The sequence below is a fragment of the Bison bison genome, unplaced genomic scaffold (assembly GCF_000754665.1).
Source record: "Bison bison bison isolate TAMUID 2011002044 unplaced genomic scaffold, Bison_UMD1.0 scf7180017864065, whole genome shotgun sequence".
Classification (NCBI taxonomy): domain Eukaryota; kingdom Metazoa; phylum Chordata; class Mammalia; order Artiodactyla; family Bovidae; genus Bison; species Bison bison.
In genome coordinates this window covers 578,024-597,828 of record NW_011494637.1, presented here as the reverse complement: position 1 = coordinate 597,828, position 19,805 = coordinate 578,024, and the positions used below count along the sequence as shown (strand labels likewise).

At 44.5% G+C, this 19,805-nt stretch overlaps 1 protein-coding gene across 8 annotated transcripts in view; it reads left to right on the top strand.

Moving 5' to 3' along the window:
• PARK2 (parkin RBR E3 ubiquitin protein ligase) overlaps positions 1 to 19,805 on the top strand; it is a 1,245,124-nt gene that overhangs the window by 798,179 nt on the left and 427,140 nt on the right. The window contains exon 10 of one of the 8 annotated variants that reach the window (XM_010836735.1): positions 4,852 to 5,647. The exons of the other annotated variants lie outside the window; for them this stretch is intronic. Coding sequence (XP_010835037.1) covers positions 4,852 to 5,120 — 269 coding nt within the window. The 3' untranslated portion in view covers positions 5,121 to 5,647. Of the gene's footprint in view, positions 1 to 4,851; positions 5,648 to 19,805 lie in introns of those variants that run through there. 8 annotated transcript variants of the gene reach the window in all.

Sequence of the window (19,805 nt, the reverse complement as noted above, 5' to 3'; positions counted from 1 at the left end):
TTATTTTGCCAACAAAGGTCCGTCTAGTCAAAGCTGTGGTTTTTCCAGTGGTCATGTAAGGATGTGAGAGTTGGACCATCAAGAAAGCTAGCGCCAAAGAATTAATGCTTTTGAACTGTGCTGTTGGAGAAGACTCTTGAGAGTCCCTTGGATTGGAAGGACTCACGCTGAAGCTGAAACTCCAATACTTTGGCCACTTGATGTGAAGAACTGGCTCATTGGAAAATACCCTGATACTGGGAAGGATTGAAGATGGGAGGAAAAAGGGATGACAGAGGATGAGATGGTTGGATGGCATCACTGACTCCATGGACATGAGTTTGAGTAAGCTCCAGAAGTTGGTGATGGACAGGGAACCCTGGTGTCCATAGGGTCTCCAAAGAGTCAGACGCGACTGAGCAACTGAACTGAACAGAACTGAACTGATGTTATTTAGTCATCTAGTTGTGGCTTTAGAAGTGTGCTCTTAATCACTATACAAGTCGATAAGCCTGTAAACACCAAAGTGCCATACCTCTAAAAGCTCTATGGGAAAGAGCATCAGGGGAAGAGTGTCTCTAATTTGGGGCACTTTTTTCATATTTAAACCAGAAGCAAACTTGACAAGTAGGAATTCTCTGTATTTTTCAGAGGAAGAAATACAGGCTCAGTAGGATTGAGTCAGAGAACAAGATGGCACCCCACTCCAGTACTCTTGCCTGGAAAATGCCATGGATGAAGGAGCCTAGTATGCGGCAGTCCATGGGGTCGCTCAGAGTCAGACACGACTGAGCGGCTTTCCTTTCACTTTTCACTTTCCTGCACTGGAGAAGGAAATGGCAACCCACTCCAGTGTTCTTGCCTGGAGAAGCCCAGGGACGGGGGAGCTTGGTGGGCTGCCGTCTATGGGGTCTCGCAGAGTCAGACACAACTGAAGTGACTTAGCAGCAGCAGCAGCAGGATTGAGTGAGCAGCATCACAGAGTCAGAAAGGGTTGAGCTGAGATTTCAACCCCTGGTTGCACCGAAGCTCTGTGTTTCCCCACCCCCACCCTGTTTCTCTCTGGACTGTGCTTCTCAGCCTGCACTGCGCATTTCAATAACATGGCAGTTTGCTTGTTTGTTAATTTTCAATCGGAGGATAATCGCTTTACAATGTTGTGTCAGCTTCCTCCATGCCACAATGCGAAGATGGCACAAGTCGCAGTGCCCAGGCCATGCCTGCAGCCGCCTGGATTAGGACCTCTGGGGGCGGCTGTCGTATCTGATAGAGGCCCTACATTTAAAAGTTTGAGCACTTCTTCCAGGTGAGTGTTCTCTGGGTAGTGAGGTATTTTCCATGGGAAATCGTAGCATTAATAAGCCTGAAAATACTCCCACTGCCCTTACCTGTTTTCCCACGAGTGATATGACTTGCTATCCATCATAAGGTTTTTCAATAAACATTAAGGGAGTTGAAAAAGAGGTGGACAAACACGGACAAAATGGCCTGTTTCCAGGGCCTCTGACAAACTCTTGCACGAAGTTAAGGGCTTCGGGGAAAACTTCATAATTACTGTGAAATATTGGCTGTGTTTTTGCTGTATCTACTGTTATTACATTCCTTACTAGGAATGAATTTGAAGTGCCAAAGCCCTTTGCGGATCTGCTCTTAGCACGGAGTGTCACTCACCCACCTTGGTGGAGCCTCAGGGATTTAGGCAGATTTATTTTAGAATTCAGGCTTCCCAGGTGGCATTAGTGGGAATGAACCCACTTGCCAATGAAGGAGACATAACAGACGCGGATTCAGTCCCTGGGTGTGAAAGATCCCCTGGAGGAGGGCATGGCAACCCATTCCAGTATTCTTGCCTGGAGAATCCCCATGGACAGAAGAGCCTAGCAGGCTGCAGTCCATGGGGTCTCAAGAGGCAGACATGACTGAAGTGACTTGGCATGCAGACACATTTTCAAGAGCAGCTAAAAAAAAAATAGAATTCACATGATGAGGACTCTGGAAATTGTGTTTTCCTCTAGTCCACTGTGAGTCCTGGTACACAGGTGTCCTGTAGCTTTGGGGTGTCCCAGGGCAGCTCCCCCCTTCCCTGTAATGTGGGGTGCGAGTGCACCCCCTCTCTGCCTTCAGCACTTGCCCTTTGTTTCCTTTCTCCTCGCAGTCCACTTTTCATACAGTTCCCGTCTTCGTGTAACATAGAATGACACGTCTATGCTGACACACACCGACCTCAGTCCCGTAGTGTCCTAAGTGTCTGGTCAGTGATTTTACATACGTGCACGCTAAGCATACAGTAGTCATGTGTGGATGTGAGAGGTGGACTGTAAAGGAAGCTGAGCACCAAAGACTTGGTGCTTTTGAACTTGGAGAAGATTCTTGAGAGTCCCTGGGACTGCAAGGAGATCCAACCAGTCCATCCTAAAGGAAATCAGTCCTGAATATTCATTGGAAGAACTGATGCTGAAACTGAAGCTCCAATACTTTGGCCACCTGATGTGAAGAACTGGCTCAATGGAAAAGACCCTGATGCTGGGAAAGATTGAAGGCGGGAGGAGAAGGAGACAACAGAGGATGAGATGGTTGGATGGCATCACCAACTCGATGGACATGAGTTTGAGCAAGCTCCGGGAGTTGGTGATGAACAGGGAAGCCTGGCATGCCACAGTCCATGGGGTCCCAATAAGTCGGATAGTACTGAATGACTACTGAACTGATGCTGAGTTTGTTCAGTCATGTCCCACTCTTTGCAGCCTCATGGACTATAACTCTGCCAGACTCCTCTGTCCATGGGAATCTCCAGGCAAGAATATTGGAGTGGGTAGCCATGCCCTCCTCCAGGGAACAGTCCCAACGCAGGGATCAAGCCCGTGTGTCTTGTTCTTCGCCACTAGCACCACCTGGGAAGTGATTATGCATGAGGCAGATCGTTCTGGCCTTTGAGAAACAGGAATACTCTTGATGTCTGCACAGTCAAGAAGACCGGTTCCTAGACAACTTTTCAGGAGGCTAAGCATAAAATCCAACATAAATGATAGTTTTGGCTCTTGAACATTGCTTTCCCAAATACACACAAATAATCCAAGTCCATATTGTTTCTAAAACCACATCGAAAAGTAGGAAGTATATTAAAAGATAGATCACCAAACAAGGTGTGTAATCAGTCACAACACATACTGAAAACTCAGTATAATTAGTTGCTAAAGAATTGCTACTTTAAAGCATAATATATAACATGATGGACATATATTCAAATGAGGTAAAATATGAATTTAAATATCTCTGAAAAGTGATTTGGCAAGTCATATTAGAGCTCTGAAATGTTAGCAAACTGCCTAGAAGCCTGTCCATGCACACATTCTCTAGATGTTGCAAATATTCAAGGGTGCGGGCCCATGACAAGGGCAGAGAAGGAGACAGGTGCAGGCAGGAGGGTTGAAGGGCAAAGGGGAAAATGGAAGTGAGAACAAATGACAGATTGAGGGGCCTTCCACAGGCTGGTGAGAGTGTGCTGTGCACAGAATGATCGAACACAACTTACATCTAAATCCTTTAAAAAATTAAAAATCAAAATATGCAGCCTGTCCTCCTCCTAGCCCCTCAGTTCAGTTCAGTTCAGTCATGTCCGACTCTGTGACCCCATGGACTGCGGCATACCAGGCCTCCCTGTCCATCAGCAACTCCTGGAGCTTAGTCAAACGCCTGTCCATCTCATCCTCTGTCGTCCCCTTCTTCTCCTGCCTTCAATTTTTGCCAGCATCAGAATCTTTTCAAGTGAGTCAGTTCTTCATATCAGGAGGCCAAAGATCTTGACAAATTGTAATAGCCACTGTGAAGATGGCAGCAGAGAATCCAAGCAGCTGACGAGCTTGCCATCCAAAGCCAATGTTCTTTCTGCCTCAAAATTACTTGAAATTAAATCAAACTTCCTAATTTTCTGAGGTTAATGCTGCTAAACTTTTTGTTCTTTCTTTGGGGGGTGGTTTAATAATTCTGGTAGCTTTCCTTTGGTTTGGATGTATGAGGCAGGGGAATGTCAGGATGGTAACCTAACTTCTCTAACAAATTCGAGGCCGATCAGAATGCAGGTTGATTGTCATGGTGTCATGCTCCAGGGCAGGCTGGCTGGAGGTGGGGGTGGGGGCTGTGCCCGACACCGTCATTCAGGGAGTCAGACTCAGCCTCCTGTCACCTAGGGCTTCTGCTGTTCTCAGCGGCCCCGGAGTCCCCACAGCGCCCTCTTCACCCAGGCGGGCGGGCAGAGGAAGCCAGAGCAGGAGCATCGAATGGAGGCGGGGGTGGTGGGCGGGGAGGGCTGGTTAGAGACCAGGCCTGGGAACGGCCCCCATCACTTAATCCCATAGTCCTTATTCCAGAACTCAGCCGCATGGCCCCACCCAACCACACAGGGTGAGGGGTGGGAGACCTGGAGTGGGGGGCTTTGGTCTGGCTGTGTGCGCAGGAGGAAAAGCAGACAGGACTGCAAGCCCACAGCCCTCTCTCTCACTGGCAGAGAGGATGGAGAACGTAAAACTTATTGAATGGCTTTCAGCTTTCCTTTCCCCACCTGAGATCGGCACAGCACTCCATCACGGAGCTTCTTTAAAAGGAGTGACTGGTACACGGACAAGGACAGCAGACAGAGCTGCAGGACGGAGCTGATGGCCTTCAGGAGCTCACTGTAGCTGGGTCCGCAGGCTCTGTCTGTGCAGGCGGGTGTCTGGCCTTGGAAAGGCTGCCTGTGTGGAACCCTACTTCACTGGGGGCTAGAGGCCTGCACATCTGACTGATGCTTGCGTGTGTCTTTAGAGTTTTACAAATCCAGGGACTTTGCCGCTTTGAGGTATTACCAGCAGCAGAATTGCTCTGTTTCTCTTCCAGAGGATCCCCGTGTCCCAGTAAGTGAAAGTGAAAGTGTTGACCAAGTCCGACTCTTTGTGACCCCGTGGACTGTCGCCTGCCAGGCTCCTCTGTACATGAAATTCTCCAGGCAAGAATGCTGGAGTGGGTTGGGTCTCCCATGTTTCAGGTGGATTCCTACCGCCTTAGCCACCAGGGAAGCCCGTGTTCCAGTAAACCTCACCCCAATTCTCACTTTCTCAGGTTTCTACTTTCCAAATCGCCTTTTGCCTTTTCTTGCATCTTATTAAGTAGTTAAAAATAAAATAGCATTTTAAATAACAGAAGTAAAGTGGTAATGCCTTGAATAGCTAGCAGGAGGCAGAGACAATTTCTTTCCACCTACTTCTGCCCTGAACTCTTAACAAGAGCATTCTACCTTTGTTTTATAAGGTCAAAAGCAAACCATTTTCAAGTATGAATTTATTACTTATCCAAAGAATTCTAGAAAGCTGCTTATAAATCCTTAAGATAGCACCAAGAGTTGTTCAGAACAGCTGTCCTTAGTCTTTCCTCTTCTTTTTATTAGAGTGTATATTCCCTGTTCCTCTCCCTGGCCTTCTTGGCAGCCGGCATGGTTTTCAAGTCTGTGCACTTGGCATTAACAGTACAGAAGGAGCTCTCCTGAGGCTGGAAGGATCATAATCAGAGTCAGTAGAATGTTAACTGACCTGTATGTGCATCATTTTAAATGGCTTGAGGTGTTTGTACCTTTATTATGAGACATACTAGGCATACCAGTCCCTTCTAAAGGAGATCAGTCCTGGGTGTTCATTGGAAGGACTAATGTTGAAGCTGAAACTCCAACACTTTGGCCACCTGATGCGAAGGGCTGACTCATTTGGAAAGACCCTGATGCTGGGAAAGATTGAAGGCAGGAGGAGAAGGGGACAACAGAGGATGAGACGGTTAGATGGCATCACCGACTCAATGGACACGGGTTTGGGTGGAGTCCGGGAGTTGGTGATGAACAGGGTGGCCTCGCATGCTGCCGTTCATGGGGTTCCAAAGAGTCGGACATGACTGAGCGGCTGAACTGAACTGAACTGAACTATGCATACACAACAGTGTTTAAACACATTGATATTGTTACATGTAGATTTGTATCATCACGGAGAACCTCTGTAACCACAACCCAAATCAGGAAAAGCTGTACCGCCAACAGTCAAGACACCCTCCATGTGCCCTCCTCAATCCCAGCCTTCATGCAACTATTATCTTTTTCTTTTTTTGCCACGAGGCATGTGCGATCTTCATTCCCTGACCAGAGATTGAACCCATGTCCCTTACATTGGAAGCATGAGTCTTAACCACTGGACCACTAGGGAAAGTGAAAGTCGCTCAGTCGTGTCCAACTCTTTGCAACCCCATGGACTGTAGCCCACCAGGCTCCTCTGTCCATGCACTTCTCCAGGCAACAATACTGGAGTGGGTTGCCATTTCCTTCTCCAATGCATGAAAGTTAAAAGTGAAAGTGAAGTCGCTCAGTCGTGTCCGACCCTCAGCGACCCCATGGACTGCAGCCTACCAGGCTCCTCCATCCGTGGGATTTTCCATGCAAGAGTACTGGAGTGGGGTGCCATACTCCTCTAGATAATACAAATATTTCCTTGCTTTTAACTTTCAAATGGCTGCTTGACTGGTTTTGCCAGCGTCCATTCCAGTTATATCTTCAGAAAGCTCTGAGCACATGAACGACGTATTCCAGTGTTGTTATTCCGTTATTACTTCTGTTACATATACTGTGTTAATCACACTAGAGAATAGCTTTGCTTCTGATTATCTTCCTCATCTCAGGTGCTGTCCTGTGTGAAAACAGTTTTTGGTCAGCTGTTTCGGCAGGTGCATTTTGAGTTCCCATTTAGAGATATAAAAGCAAACTGAGGTAGGGACTCTGAAGAGTTACTTGGGCAAGAAGATCAATTTTATCACTATTTGGTGAAAATAAGTCTTACATTAGATTATGAATTTTAAAAAGTACAGCCCACTAACTGTTAAATGTACTCCTTCATTGCTGAGTAATTCTAGGCTCCACTGTCGACCGCTTTGCATTTCATTCTGTGGCCGCTCCACGGCAGCTGTCCCATGCTTTACATCAGAGCATTTCAGCCGCTGAGGACCGCCTAAGGAGAGGCTGACTTCCAGCTGCCAAAGAGGCGATTGGCAGAGGGCAGAGAGTGAGAGCCACCAGGGCCAGACCCTCTGCGTCCGCTATGCTGTGTCTCGGGAAAGAGCTTTGCCCTATCTTCATGAGCCTCACATTTGCTGAGCTTGTCGCAGTTTTACCCTGGACAAATTGGGGCTATTTGTGGCCTCTAGGTCAGGAAAATTTAAGTTTATTTGAGACAGAAATTGCTTTGGATTTTAAGTTCACATTCCTGATTTGGACAGATGTTGCCTTTTTAAAAATAGTTCCAGCTGAAGAATTTGTTTTCCTTTATTACTTCCTCGTCATTGTCCATGAGCTGTGTTCACTGCCTCCTGGTGAATGGGGTTAGTTGTGTCTGTTACTTTGGCCACTTGAAACACACACACACACACACACACAGTCACCGTGACAAAACTTTATTCTTCCTTACTGTGTGATGTCTTGTATTAATGAGACTTCATGCATAGAAATTGCTATGAGCTGGTGACCTCCAACTATCTTTGAAATAATTAATAATGTGCTTAGAGGGGTTGATTTACATATTCATGAGAGTTTATATCACTGAGTTGCTAAGGAGCACAGTGAAACAATTTAATGTTTTAAATGCAGATCAATTTAGCAAGAGGAGGAGTGGTTTAACATTTTAGTGTCAAGATGGAAATAAATATATGATATCTGAATCAAGTAATTATGTTATATATTCCCAGGAAAATATGAACATCTGCCAGGCCATCTTCTATGCTCTATTACTGACTCCACTTAGGAGTTTGGAAAATTAATATTTCTTATATTTTCAGCTTTTCAAGCTTTTACTAGAAGTCTTGGAGTTATATATTTATAGAGGGAAACACTGTGTGAAAAGAGTGGAAATATTGAAAGGAGGGGGGTCAGGGATAGCGTTCGAGGAAGTGGTTACCATTTTGTCTGCCTTCGTTCTGAAACCGTGTTCTCTCTCCCCTCCTACCCCGCTTCCCCGGCTGCCAGTAATGGATCTTCCTTGCCGTTGCCGTGTGAAGGCTTTTGTCATTGTCCCTCTGCAACTGTCATCGTGTCTGTTCATCTCCTCTTGTATTGCATGGTTGGAGGACATAATCCGCTCAATGCACGTGAGTTTGAACAAGCTCTGGGAGATAGTGAAGGACAGAGAAGTCTGGCCTGCTGCCGTCCTTGGGGTCTCAAAGAGTTGGCCACAACTGAGCAGCTGAACAACGACAACGCTGTATTAGTTTTCTAGGGCCACCATAGCAAGATACTACGGACTGGGTGGCTTAAATAGCAGAAACCTATGCTCACAGTTAAGAGGCTGGCACTCCAAGGGCAAGGTGCCAGCAGGTTTGTTTCCATGGAGGACTCTCCCCCTGGCCTGGGCACCGCTGCCGTCATGATGTATGTCCCCTCACACGGTCGTCTCACCGTGTGTACAGCTTGGGGTCTCTGTGTCTGCTCATGTCCTTTGGTAAGGACACAAGTCAGATCAGACTAGAGCCCACCCTAATGCTCTCATAGCTTCCGGTTACCTCTTAAGGCTCTGTCTCCAAATACGGTCACATTCTGAGGTTGGGGCTTCAGCATATGAATTTTTGAGGGACACAATTTCATCTGTTATAGCCACCTTTGAGACTCTGAAGCAGTTTCTGAATACTTGGCCCCCAGAGTCTGAGACCGCCCCACTGAACATGGGCCCTGTGTACATGCTCTGCTCCTGAGATGTGGATTCTTCTTCACCCCTCGTCTCCCCACTCCCCACCACCTGGGCTCTCCCCACCACCCAGGCTCTCCCCACCACCCGCACTCAGCCGTGTCTGGTTTCCCAGGTAGCAATATCCGTATGCCTGAGGAATGCAGGACATTTTTTTTGCAAATTATCTAATTTTAAAATCTGGGCTCCCTGACAAACATTTCAGGAAGGATCCTCTGAACTTTTCCATCCTTTGTAAAAATAAAAATACAGTGATCATCTCTGAGATGGAGGTGGTCATGATAGCATTCGCAGCCCTTAGTCTTTGGTTCCCCCAAACCAAGGCCCCTGAAGAAAGCTCGGCTGGATACTGTACTCTAAAGGGCCTAACCAACAGAACCTGAATATCACAGCTGACTCACAAATGCAGCTCAATTCTCAGTTCAGTTCAGTTGCTCAGTCGAGTCCAACTCTTTGCAACCCCATAGACTGCAGCACGCCAGGCCTCCCTCTCCATTACCAACTCCTGGAGTTTACTCAAACTCATGTCCTTTGAGTCAGTGATGCCATCCAGCCATCTCATCCTCTGTCGTCCCCTTCTCCTCCTGCCCCCAATCCCTCCCAGCATCAGGGTCTTTTCCGATGAGTCAGTTCTTTGCATCACATGGCCAAAGTATTGGAGTTTCGGCTTTAGCATCAATCCTTCCATTGAACACCCAGAACTGATTTCCTTCAGGATGGACTAGTTGGATTTCCTTGCAGTCCAAGGGACTCCTAAGAGTCTTCTCCAAAACCACAATTTAAAAGCATCAATTCTTCGGCGCTTAGATTTCTCTGTAGTCCTATTCTCACATCCATACATGACCACTGGAAACACCACAGCCTTGACTAGATGGACCTTTGTTGGCAAAGTAATGCCTCTGCTTTATAATATGCTGTCTAGGTTGGTCAACATTTTTCTTCCAAGGAGTAAGCTCTTTGAATTTCATGGCTGCAGTTACCATCTGCAGTGATTTGGAGCTCTTCTAGTCTGGGGCAAGTGGGCTCAAATTCATGTCCTTTGAGTCAGTGATGCCATCCACCCATCTCATCCTCTGTCATCCCCTTCTCCTCCTGCCCCCAATCCCTCCCAGCATCAGAGTCTTTTCCAATGAGTTAACTTTTCTTATGAGGTGGCCAAAGTACTGGAGTTTCAGCTTTAGCATCATTCCTTCCAAAGAAATCCCAGGGCTGATCTCCTTCAGAATGTACCGGTTGGATCTCCTTGCAGTCCAAGGGACTCTCAAGAGTCTTCTCCAACACCACAGTTCAAAAGCATCAATTCTTTGGCGCTCGGCTTTCTTCACAGTCCAACTCTCACATCCATACGTGACCACTGGAAAAATCATAGCCTTGACTAGACGGACCTTTGTTGGTAAAGTAATGTCTCTGCTTTTGAATATGCCATCTAGGTTTGTCATAACTTTTCTTCCAATGAGTAAGCGTTTCACACATTCAGTTCAGTTCAGTTCAGTCGCTCAGTCATGTCTGACTCTCTGCGACCCCATGAATCGCAGCACACCAGGCCTCCCAGTCTATCACCAACTCCCGGAGTTCACTCAGACTCACATCCATCGATTAGAGGGATACAATTCTATTCAAATTCCCATCGACTGTAAACTAGAATACACTGCAACATATCCAGGGACATAAAGCAAGTTGCAAAAATTTTATGGTCTAAGGGTATTGAAATCAATAGGAGGGTCTGCTCTCTTATCACTGTCTTACCTTTTTTCATCTGCAGGACTTCTTCCACCTCATAAAATGCTAAGATCCTTGACTGTTGTCCCCTAAACCAAGAGTTACTTTTTACTTCTATGACATTTATCAGATTCCAGGTGAAAAACCAAATCCAATCAGTGAGTAAAAAAAAGTACCTGTTAATAGATGTACAAGATCCTCACATCTATGTGGTTAGATCAGTGGTTATCGAACTGTGTTCCATGGAACCAAGAGAATAGGGGTTGTCCACATAGCACGTCAAGGATGATTTTATGTAGAAGGAAATGGGCGAGCAGAAGCAGTGTGCGTCAGTTATTCCTGTTCTATTAACTTAGGTGCTATGTCAGTACTTATCAAGATGACACTAGGCAAAAGAGAAGGTCTGTAGTCAAGTCATAGCAGAAACTTTGTTTTAAGTAGTTTAGTTTTCTTTACAGAACGTTTTCTGAAGAGTAAAAGAACTATACACTTTGCACTGTGAATTAAAATAGCATAATTTAAAAGTAGCAAAATCCAAATTTTAATTGCCCTGTAGAATTGACATAGAGGGGAAACTTGAGTTTGTTACTGTTAAAGTATTCTTTATAGAATATTTTTAGTAGGGCATAAAAGAATTTGAGGCACTTCACCTTCTAAAACAACTCAAAGCAATTTTTCCTTTGAATTTCTTACTCCTTGTTTTAATTTGAATGTGCTCATTTCGGTTAGAGACTGTTAACTTTCTATTATTCCCTTCCATTAAATCAGTGGTCTTGGTGAGTTTTTATCGTTCGTACATAGCTAGGCAAATAGTAAAAGATGTTGGTTCAGAGGGAGCAAGATTTCTTGTTGATGAAATACCACCACCATCATCAGAGTTTATTTACCTAATATACCACTTTAAAAGGTACTGTTTCAGGAACCGGGTGTTGCATTCATGCTAGGCATAATTTCTGTACCTACCTTCATATCAATAGGAGTAATTACCTATGAAGTATGCTTAACTGTACTTACATGCTAAGTGTAGCACACTCAGTATAAATCAACAACAGTTAAATTCAAACTTTATTTTTCAAAGAAACCTCTAGATTGCAATTTTGCCATTCTTCTTTCTGATCCAAAAAAATAAAACTAAATCATGGTAGGCAAACAGCCATAAAGCTGATAATGAGATTTGCAACCAGCTCAGACACAACCTAAATCATGAGAAAGTTTAAAAGTCCTGTTATTTATTTTCCACTATGTCTGAAATCCGGAAAACCACTGTTCAGGGAAAAGGAGGCCCACCTTGCCATTTGAACAGGAGGCTGGCACAAGTACCTCTGTTTTTTATGCTCTACACCCCAACTTATATGGTGTGTTTATGAGAAAGTTAGAGGAACACTGACAATTGCAGAAGCTTTTGTGGGGGATGATAATCATTAACAGGAATATTCTGTTTACAAGAGAGCCTGAAATGAGACTCAAGTAAATAATAAGCATTTCAGAAAATAACCCAGTTACATGTTTAACCACTCCAAGGCATTCTCGTCTCCTGGGAAAATAGCATGCATTTTAGAAAATTGCTTATAATTGTGAATTGTGTATTTGCAAAGGAACTCAGTGTGCTGATAGGAAGCACATTTGTCAGAGCTTAGCAATGGAGTCTTTTTTTTTATTAAGGACTTTAAATAAATATGAGAGAAACATTTGCAGTTGGTTTCCAGATGCCAATAAAATATGTTTCTGAATCTTTGACACACTATTCTAGAAAAGACAAGGGAGCTATTTTGATTCCTGAGGGATTTAATTCAAAGAACACTTGAAGTCATTTAGCTATTGTTTTAAGCATGCACTTTTCCTATGAGACTCTACATTGTAAGGAGACAGAATTCTAAGTTGCAAATATTAATTATTCATACTACAGAAAGCACCCTAATAACTTTACTCTTCTTATTTCATGTTCCTGCTATAGTTCAGTCGCTCAGTGTGTCCAGCCCCATGGACAGCAGCATACCAGGCTTCCCTGTCTTTCACCAATCTCAGAGTTTGCTCATACTCATGTCCGTGGAGTCAGTTATGCCATCCAACCACCTTATCCTCTGTCATCCCCTTCTCCTGCCTTCAATCTTTCCCAGCATCAAGGTCTATTCCAAAGAGTTAGCTCTTAGCATTCAGCATCAGTCCTTCCAATGAATATTCAGAAGTGATTTCCTTTAGGATTGACTGGTTGGATATCCTTACAGTACAAGGGATTCTCAAGAGTCTTCTCCAACACCACAGTTCAAAAGCATCAATTCTTTGACGCTCAGCCTTCTTTATGGTCCAGCTCTCATATCCATACATGACAACTGGAAAAACCATATCTTTGTCTAGATGGAACTTTGTGGGCAAAATAATGTCTCTGCTTTTTAATATGCTGTCTAGGTTGGTCATTGCTTTTCTTCCAAGGAGCAAGCATCTTTGAATTTCATGGCTGAAGTCACCATCTGCAGTGATTTTGGAGCCCGAAAAAATAAAGTCTATCACTGTTTTCATTGTTTCCCCAACTATATGCAGTGAAGTGGTGGGACCAGACGCCGTGATCTTCACCTTTTGAATGTTGAGTTCTAAGCCAGGTTTTTCACTCTCCTCTTTCACCTTCATCACGAGGCTCTTTAGTTCCTCTTTTATTTCTGCCATGAGGATCATGGCATCTGCACATCTGAGGTAATTGATATTTCTCCTGGCAATCTTGATTCCAGCTTGTGCTTCATCCAGCCCAGCATTTCGCATGATGTACTCTGCATATAAGTTAAATAAGCAGGGTGTCAATATACAGCCTTGACATACCCCTTTCCCTATTTGGAACCAGTCTGTTGTTCCATGTCTGGTTCTAACTGTTGCTTCTTGACCTGCATACAGGTTTCACAGGAGGCAGCTAAGTTCTGGTATTCCCATCTCTTGAAGAATTTTCCAGTTTGTTGTGATTCACACAGTCAAAGGCTATGGCATAGTCAGTGAAACAGAGCTAAATGTTTTTTCTGGAATTCTCTTGCTTTTCCTATGATCCAGTGGATGTTGGCAAATTTGATCTCTGGTTCCTCTGCCTTTTCTAAATACAGCTTGTACCTCTGGAAGTTCTCGGTTCATGTACTATTGAAGCTTAGCTTGGAGGATTTTGAGCTTACTAGCATGTGATATGGAGAAGACAATGGCACTCCACTCCAGTACTCTTGCCTGGAAAATCCATGGATGGAGGAGCCTGGTGGGCTGCAGTCCATGGGGTCGCTGAGGGTCCGACATGACTAAGCGACTTCACTTTCACTTTTCACTTTCATGCATTGGAGAAAAAGAACACCCACTCCAGTGTTCTTGCCTGGAGAATCCCAGGGACGGTGGAGCCTGGTGGGCTGCCGTCTATGGGGTCACACAGAGTCAGACATGACTGAAGCGACTTAGCAGCAGCAGCAGCAGCATGTGATATGAGTGCAATTGTGTGGTAGTTTGAGCACTCTTTGGCATTGCCTTTCTTTGGAATTGGAATGAAAACTGACCTTTTCCAGTCCTGTGGCCACTGCTGAGTTTTCCAAGTTTGGTGGCATACTGAGTGCAGCACTTTAGCAGCAGCATCTTTTAGGATTTTAATTAGCTCAGCTGGAATTCCATCACCTCCACTAGCTTTGCTAATAGTGATGCTTCCTAAGACCCACTTGACCTCACATTCCAGGACATCTGGCTCTAGGGGAGTGATCACATCATCGTGGTTATCTGGATCATTAAGATCTCTTTTGTATAATTCTTCTGTGTATTCTTGCCATCTCTTCTTAATATCTTCTCCAGGGGATCTTCCTGACCCAGGGGTCAAACTCAGGTGTCCTGCGTTGCAGCCAGATTCTTTACCATCTGAGCCACCAGGGAAGCCCAGTGAGAATGCTAATAATATGGAATTCTTTGAATTCCTCCGGCTGAACTTGCTTTGGGGTTATGCTGTCACATCACCGTGAAGGACAGTTGAACAGACAGATTCAGAATCTCTTCCTGTAGGTTCCTCAGAGGGTTGTGTCCAGTAACACAGTGTCAACTCATTGAAGAAACCTCTCCTGTGAGAACCAAGTCCCTTGTGGTTTCAGGGACAGAAGCCTGACATAAAGAGAGAAGAGTACTGTTAGGGATGGAGTTTTCTTGCTGCCCAGGGACAGACAGGTGTGGGAAAGACTCCTTGTCCATCCCGTTTGCCTCTGCCTCTCTGCTTCCTTCCTTTCTTGCTGTAAACCAGGTTCCTTTGCTTCTTGGCCTCCAGAGCAGGAACCTGCCATCCTTCTTTCGCTCCCAAACTGAAATTGACAAAGTCTCATGCCTTGGTCAGCTGACTCGTTTCATTAAAAGATATCACACCTTTGGAAATCAGGAGCAACCGCCATCCTTCTTTCGCTCCCAAACTGAAATTGACAGTCTCATGCCTTGGTCAGCTGACTCGTTTCATTAAAAGATATTCATACCTTTGGAAACCAGGAGCAGTGCCAGACAAACGTGGCTTCTCCTGAATTCCGTGGCTACTTTCTGTGATGCCCGTGATGCAACCGTGAAGGACCATGGTGTTTCCTCTGTTCCCGCCACTGGAAAGATCAGAGCCCCCAAGGTGTATTTTCAGCAAGTGTACTATTTTCGGGCAGGATCTTTCTTATGCCATCCTCAGTCTTTGGCCTTAATCATCTCTTAACTGTTTTCTATTCTCTTCAATTGTCCATCTACTTTAATCTTACTGTTTGTGTAGATTTGTACAGCAGTCTCAAATCCTTTCAAGGATGTGGCATGAATAAACTGATAAATTAAAAATCCCATTTGAAAATAGTAGGAGACTTTCCTGGTGATCCAATGATTGAGAACAACTGTGGCCTAGAATGGAGAAGGCAATGGCACCTCACTCCAGTACTCTTGCCTGGAAAATCCCATGGATGGAGGACCCTGGTAGGCTGCAGTCCATGGGGTCACTAAGAGTCGGACACGACTGAGCGATTTCACTTTAACTTTTCACTTTCATGCATTGGAGGAGGAAATGGCAACCCATTCCAGTGTTCTTGCCTGGAGAATCCCAGGGACGGGGGAGCCTGGTGGGCTGCTGTCTATTGGGTCACACAGAGTCCAACACGACTGAAGCGACTTAGCAGTGGCCTAGAATACAGCAAGAGTGCAGCAACAGTATACACAACATACCACCTGTAGAATTTTATTCTTTTTCTCTAAGCATTTATTTCATGGCTCCACAGTATATAGTGTGAATTACCTGCATGATCTAATACATAGCCACCAATCATATGTGCTCCTATATCAATTAAGTTATATAAAATTAAAATTCAGGTTCTCCTGACCATAAAACAACTGAAAGATATCTACTAGCTACTGTATTAGAGCAAATACAGAACATTTTCACCATCAAAGAAATTTCTGTTGCACAACATGACATCAGATAGTCTGAAATTTCCCCACTAATAGCTTGAAATTAACTTATCAAAAGACCCTAACTTAGACCTTTTGATTCTTTCTTAATCTTAATTCCGGTGCTTTTGTCTTTTTGGTTTGCTTCTATGTGAAAAGAAAGTGAAAGTCACTCAGTCATGTGTGACTCTTTGTGACACCATGAACTGTATAGTCCATGGAATTCTCCAGGCCAGAATACTGGAGGGGGTAGCGTTTCCCTTCTCCAGGGATCGAACCCAGGTCTTCCGCATTGCAGGTGGATTCTTTACCAGCTGAGCCACAAGGGAAGCCCCAGAATACTGGAGTGGGTAGCCTTTCCCTTCTCCAGTGGATCTTCCCAACCCAGGAATCGAACCAGGGTCTCCTGCATTGCAGGTGGATTCTTTACCAGCTGAGCTCTCAGGGAAGCCCTGCAGGAGTCTCAGAATCCATTACCCTCTTCCTAGATCCTCTCACCACTGTCCGTTTGCTCGTGTCTTTACACAAAACACAGCTCCGTTTTCACCGCATCTCTGTTCAGGTCAAGCTCCCGAGACTTCACATTGTGTCTGAAATCAAGGATCACATCAGCCTACGTTTCTCCCTGAATTCCTGTCTCGTGAACTCTCGACACCTGCCCTACGAGTGCTGTTCTGCTTTTGAAGCCTCACCTGGGGCAGTTCTGTTCCTGTCTCTGTCCCCGTATTTGGGGTGCCTGCCCCTCCCTCTCTGTGACTCCAGAGACCTCAGGTGTCCGCCTAGACCTCCCTCAGCCCAAGGTCATGCCCTCAAGATGCTCATCTCCTGTGCAGTTTAATTACCTGATATAAATCAGTCTTGGTAACTCCAGTTAGACTGTAAGCACCCCCAAGACAACCTTCACATCTTGTTCTCTGTTTGGATTCCCCACTTTGCCCAGCGCCAGCCTCCTCCTTCTTAAGTCCGTAGCAGTTGAAGTGCTGAGGTTGTGTAAACCATGGGGCAAAGTCCGCACCTTGGATTTCCGGTCATCCCTCTGCTTCCTGTTCCTGACTTGGAAAGGCAGAAGGTGGGCCTAGGTGGTTTCTGGTGGTTCTATCAGTTCAAAATTCTGTAGTTTGGTAAAGTCAGTTTTCTAAGCTGTTTTACTTTTCGGTGCCCTTATACATATATCGTGATATTATCAGCTGATAGCTATTGCTGATTTTAACTTACACATCTGGTAAATCTCATGATTGCCATTTGGCACATGAGCATTTTGCAGCCCTCTATCAAGGTCTCCTGTTATTTTGTGCTACATGGCACAGATCCATCTGTCCATCCAGTTTTGCCCAAGCTTGATTTTTCCCAAGCTCAGTGCACAGTGTTTATAATGGAAATGGAAAAGTGTCTTTAAGAAAAGACAGTTTCTCCTCTCAGGGAGCTTCCAGTTTGTTTGGAAACAGACATACAACAATACGGCAGTGAAGACTCACAATGAAGAGTTGAGGCAAATACCTACTGTCGTTCATTGCAGCACCATGGTCCGTTGCAGCACCATGGTCCGTTGAAGTATTTGTTCTTAATAAAAACGACTGTGCTGCCTTGTGACCAGGACATAAATCTCAGCCATTCTCTAGAACATCTAGTTAAGTGATGGAGTTTCTGTTGGTGGGATCTGGCCTCAATTCTAAGGGAGTCTGTCCTCCTGAAATTGTTGCTAAATGCTAAAAGCGTGGCACGGGGAGAGGTACTTCTTTGTGGCCACGGTGTAAGCTTTGAGTGGAAACACTTGCTGCCTTAATGAATGTTTGACTGCTCACGTCATCAGTAACCATGTCCATATGTGCAGAGACAGGCTGGACACCCACAAATGTCAGGAAACATCAGCGAGATTTGGTGACTTATACTCTTAGAGGACACACATTTCACCTCACACACTTGTGCGTTGAGTTTTGATTTTGCTGAACTGAAGGTATCAGAACTGAAATTGAGGGGAGAAACGTGCATCTTTCCCTCTTTAAAGGTGTTGTTTTAATCCATTTAGTATATCTTTTTCATGAAGCTGAAAATGTAAAAAAAAAAAAATCGGTTTCAGTACGCAGATGTATGCAGGAGAGGTGTGTAGTGCTCTCGCTGTGTGGTGTTGCTGTAAGACTGATGTGACCGAGTCTGACCTTGTGGCACCATTTTTAAATTCAGCTCAGTCTTACACTGTTACCAATTAGAGTGTGAATGACACTAACTAATTAAATTGAAGAAAAGGGTATTCATAAGTGGATGATGTAAACAGAAAATAAAGTTAGCACTTGACATTATGACCACAGGATTTTTTTTTTTTTTTCAAGAAGGAGCTGTGTGGTTAAAGGGTATGTTTAGAGACAAGAAAGACAAAAAAGCATTTGATTGACAAACATGATTTGTAGTTCAATCCATTATATTTATGCTGTGATGCACCTCATCCTTCAATTTCATCACAAAGGTTCCTTTATGTTGAACTAACATGTCAACTAATTGGTTGCACTTAAGAAAACTGAACCCAGTTTTCTGCTTGGATATATATATTTCTATATCCAGGGAACCCCAGAACACACTTGAAAGCTGAGATAGACAGTCTGAAATGTCGTGACCATTGTGTACAACCTATGACAGCAATAAAGTCACCTCCACCAAACAATGGGAAAGCAACATATAGGAATTAAATGTACCTGAGTCAGTGAATAGAAAATGATCACTGAAGCATGGTACATATAGTAGCATAGAACATATGCAGACTGAAAAGTAAGAAATGAATGCTCCTTAAATCTGGTGATGAAAAATTGCTATTAACCTTTATTAAAATGGTTAGCGTCTTAAGTCCTGAAGGTAAAGGAGTCATGGTTATTAGAACTGAAAATGCAACTCAGTGGTTCCTTAGTCTCTCACTTGTAATGGCTTTTTGGTGCTTTTGGAAGCATTCACTTACTGTCATGGCCAATCGTGGCAACCAAACACACTGAAATGAATGGTCAGGGATCTGGCCCCACCGTCCTTTACAATGAAGGGTGTGCCAGAGGGAGTCTAGAGATCAGTCACTGAGGGAAGCAAAGCAGAGGCGCCCTCAGCTCATATTGCAATGCTCGCTGTCCTCATTGTAGGAGAGCGCGTGTGTCCATCCTCAAAGGTTTACATTCACCATTTGGAGGAAATCTGGTGTCTTCTGAAATGAGAGATTTTTTTAATGAATGAGATTATACGTGAAATCAGTTTGCTTCATATAGACCTGTGAATTTGGTAGCAAGCTTGGGGATTATTTTACCCACCTGGATATTTTACAGATGAGGAAATAGAGACCTAGAAAGGTTAAGACAGGTGGCTATGGTATAGTGGGAAAAAGACAGGGCTTTTGCTTGGACAGACAGGACATAGAATTTCAACTCTTTTAGACCTGTGTGACCTCAAGCAAGTGACTTCACTCCTCTGAGATATGGCTGCCTGATCTCTAAGTGAATGGATTCTTCTCTAAGTGGGGCTGATACAGGATGCCCATGTTTTAAATAAACGGATGTAAACGCCAGTGAAATCATCACCGTGACCAGCAGAAGGCACATGCATGCCAACCTGTCCCTGCCGACCCCCACTTTTCCATGTGATGACTCATCTGTGTTCACTTCTTGTTTACTTTTCCTAGAATTGTGTGTAAATGCTACTGCATAGTGTATACTCTTTTTTGTATGATTTCTTTGTACAGCAAAGTTATTGGGGAATTTTATCATTGTGCATGTGTGCTAAGTCACTTCAGTTATATCTGACTCTTTGGGACCCCATGGACTGTAGCCCACCAGGCTCCTCTGTCCATGGGATTCTCCAGGCAAGAATGCTGGAGTGGGTTGTCATTTCCTTCTCCAGGGGATCTTCCGGACCCAGGGATAGAACCTGTGTCTCTCATGTCTACTGCACTGGCAGGCAGGTTCTTTATCACTAGTGATACCTGGGTAGTGTTTATCAAAAATG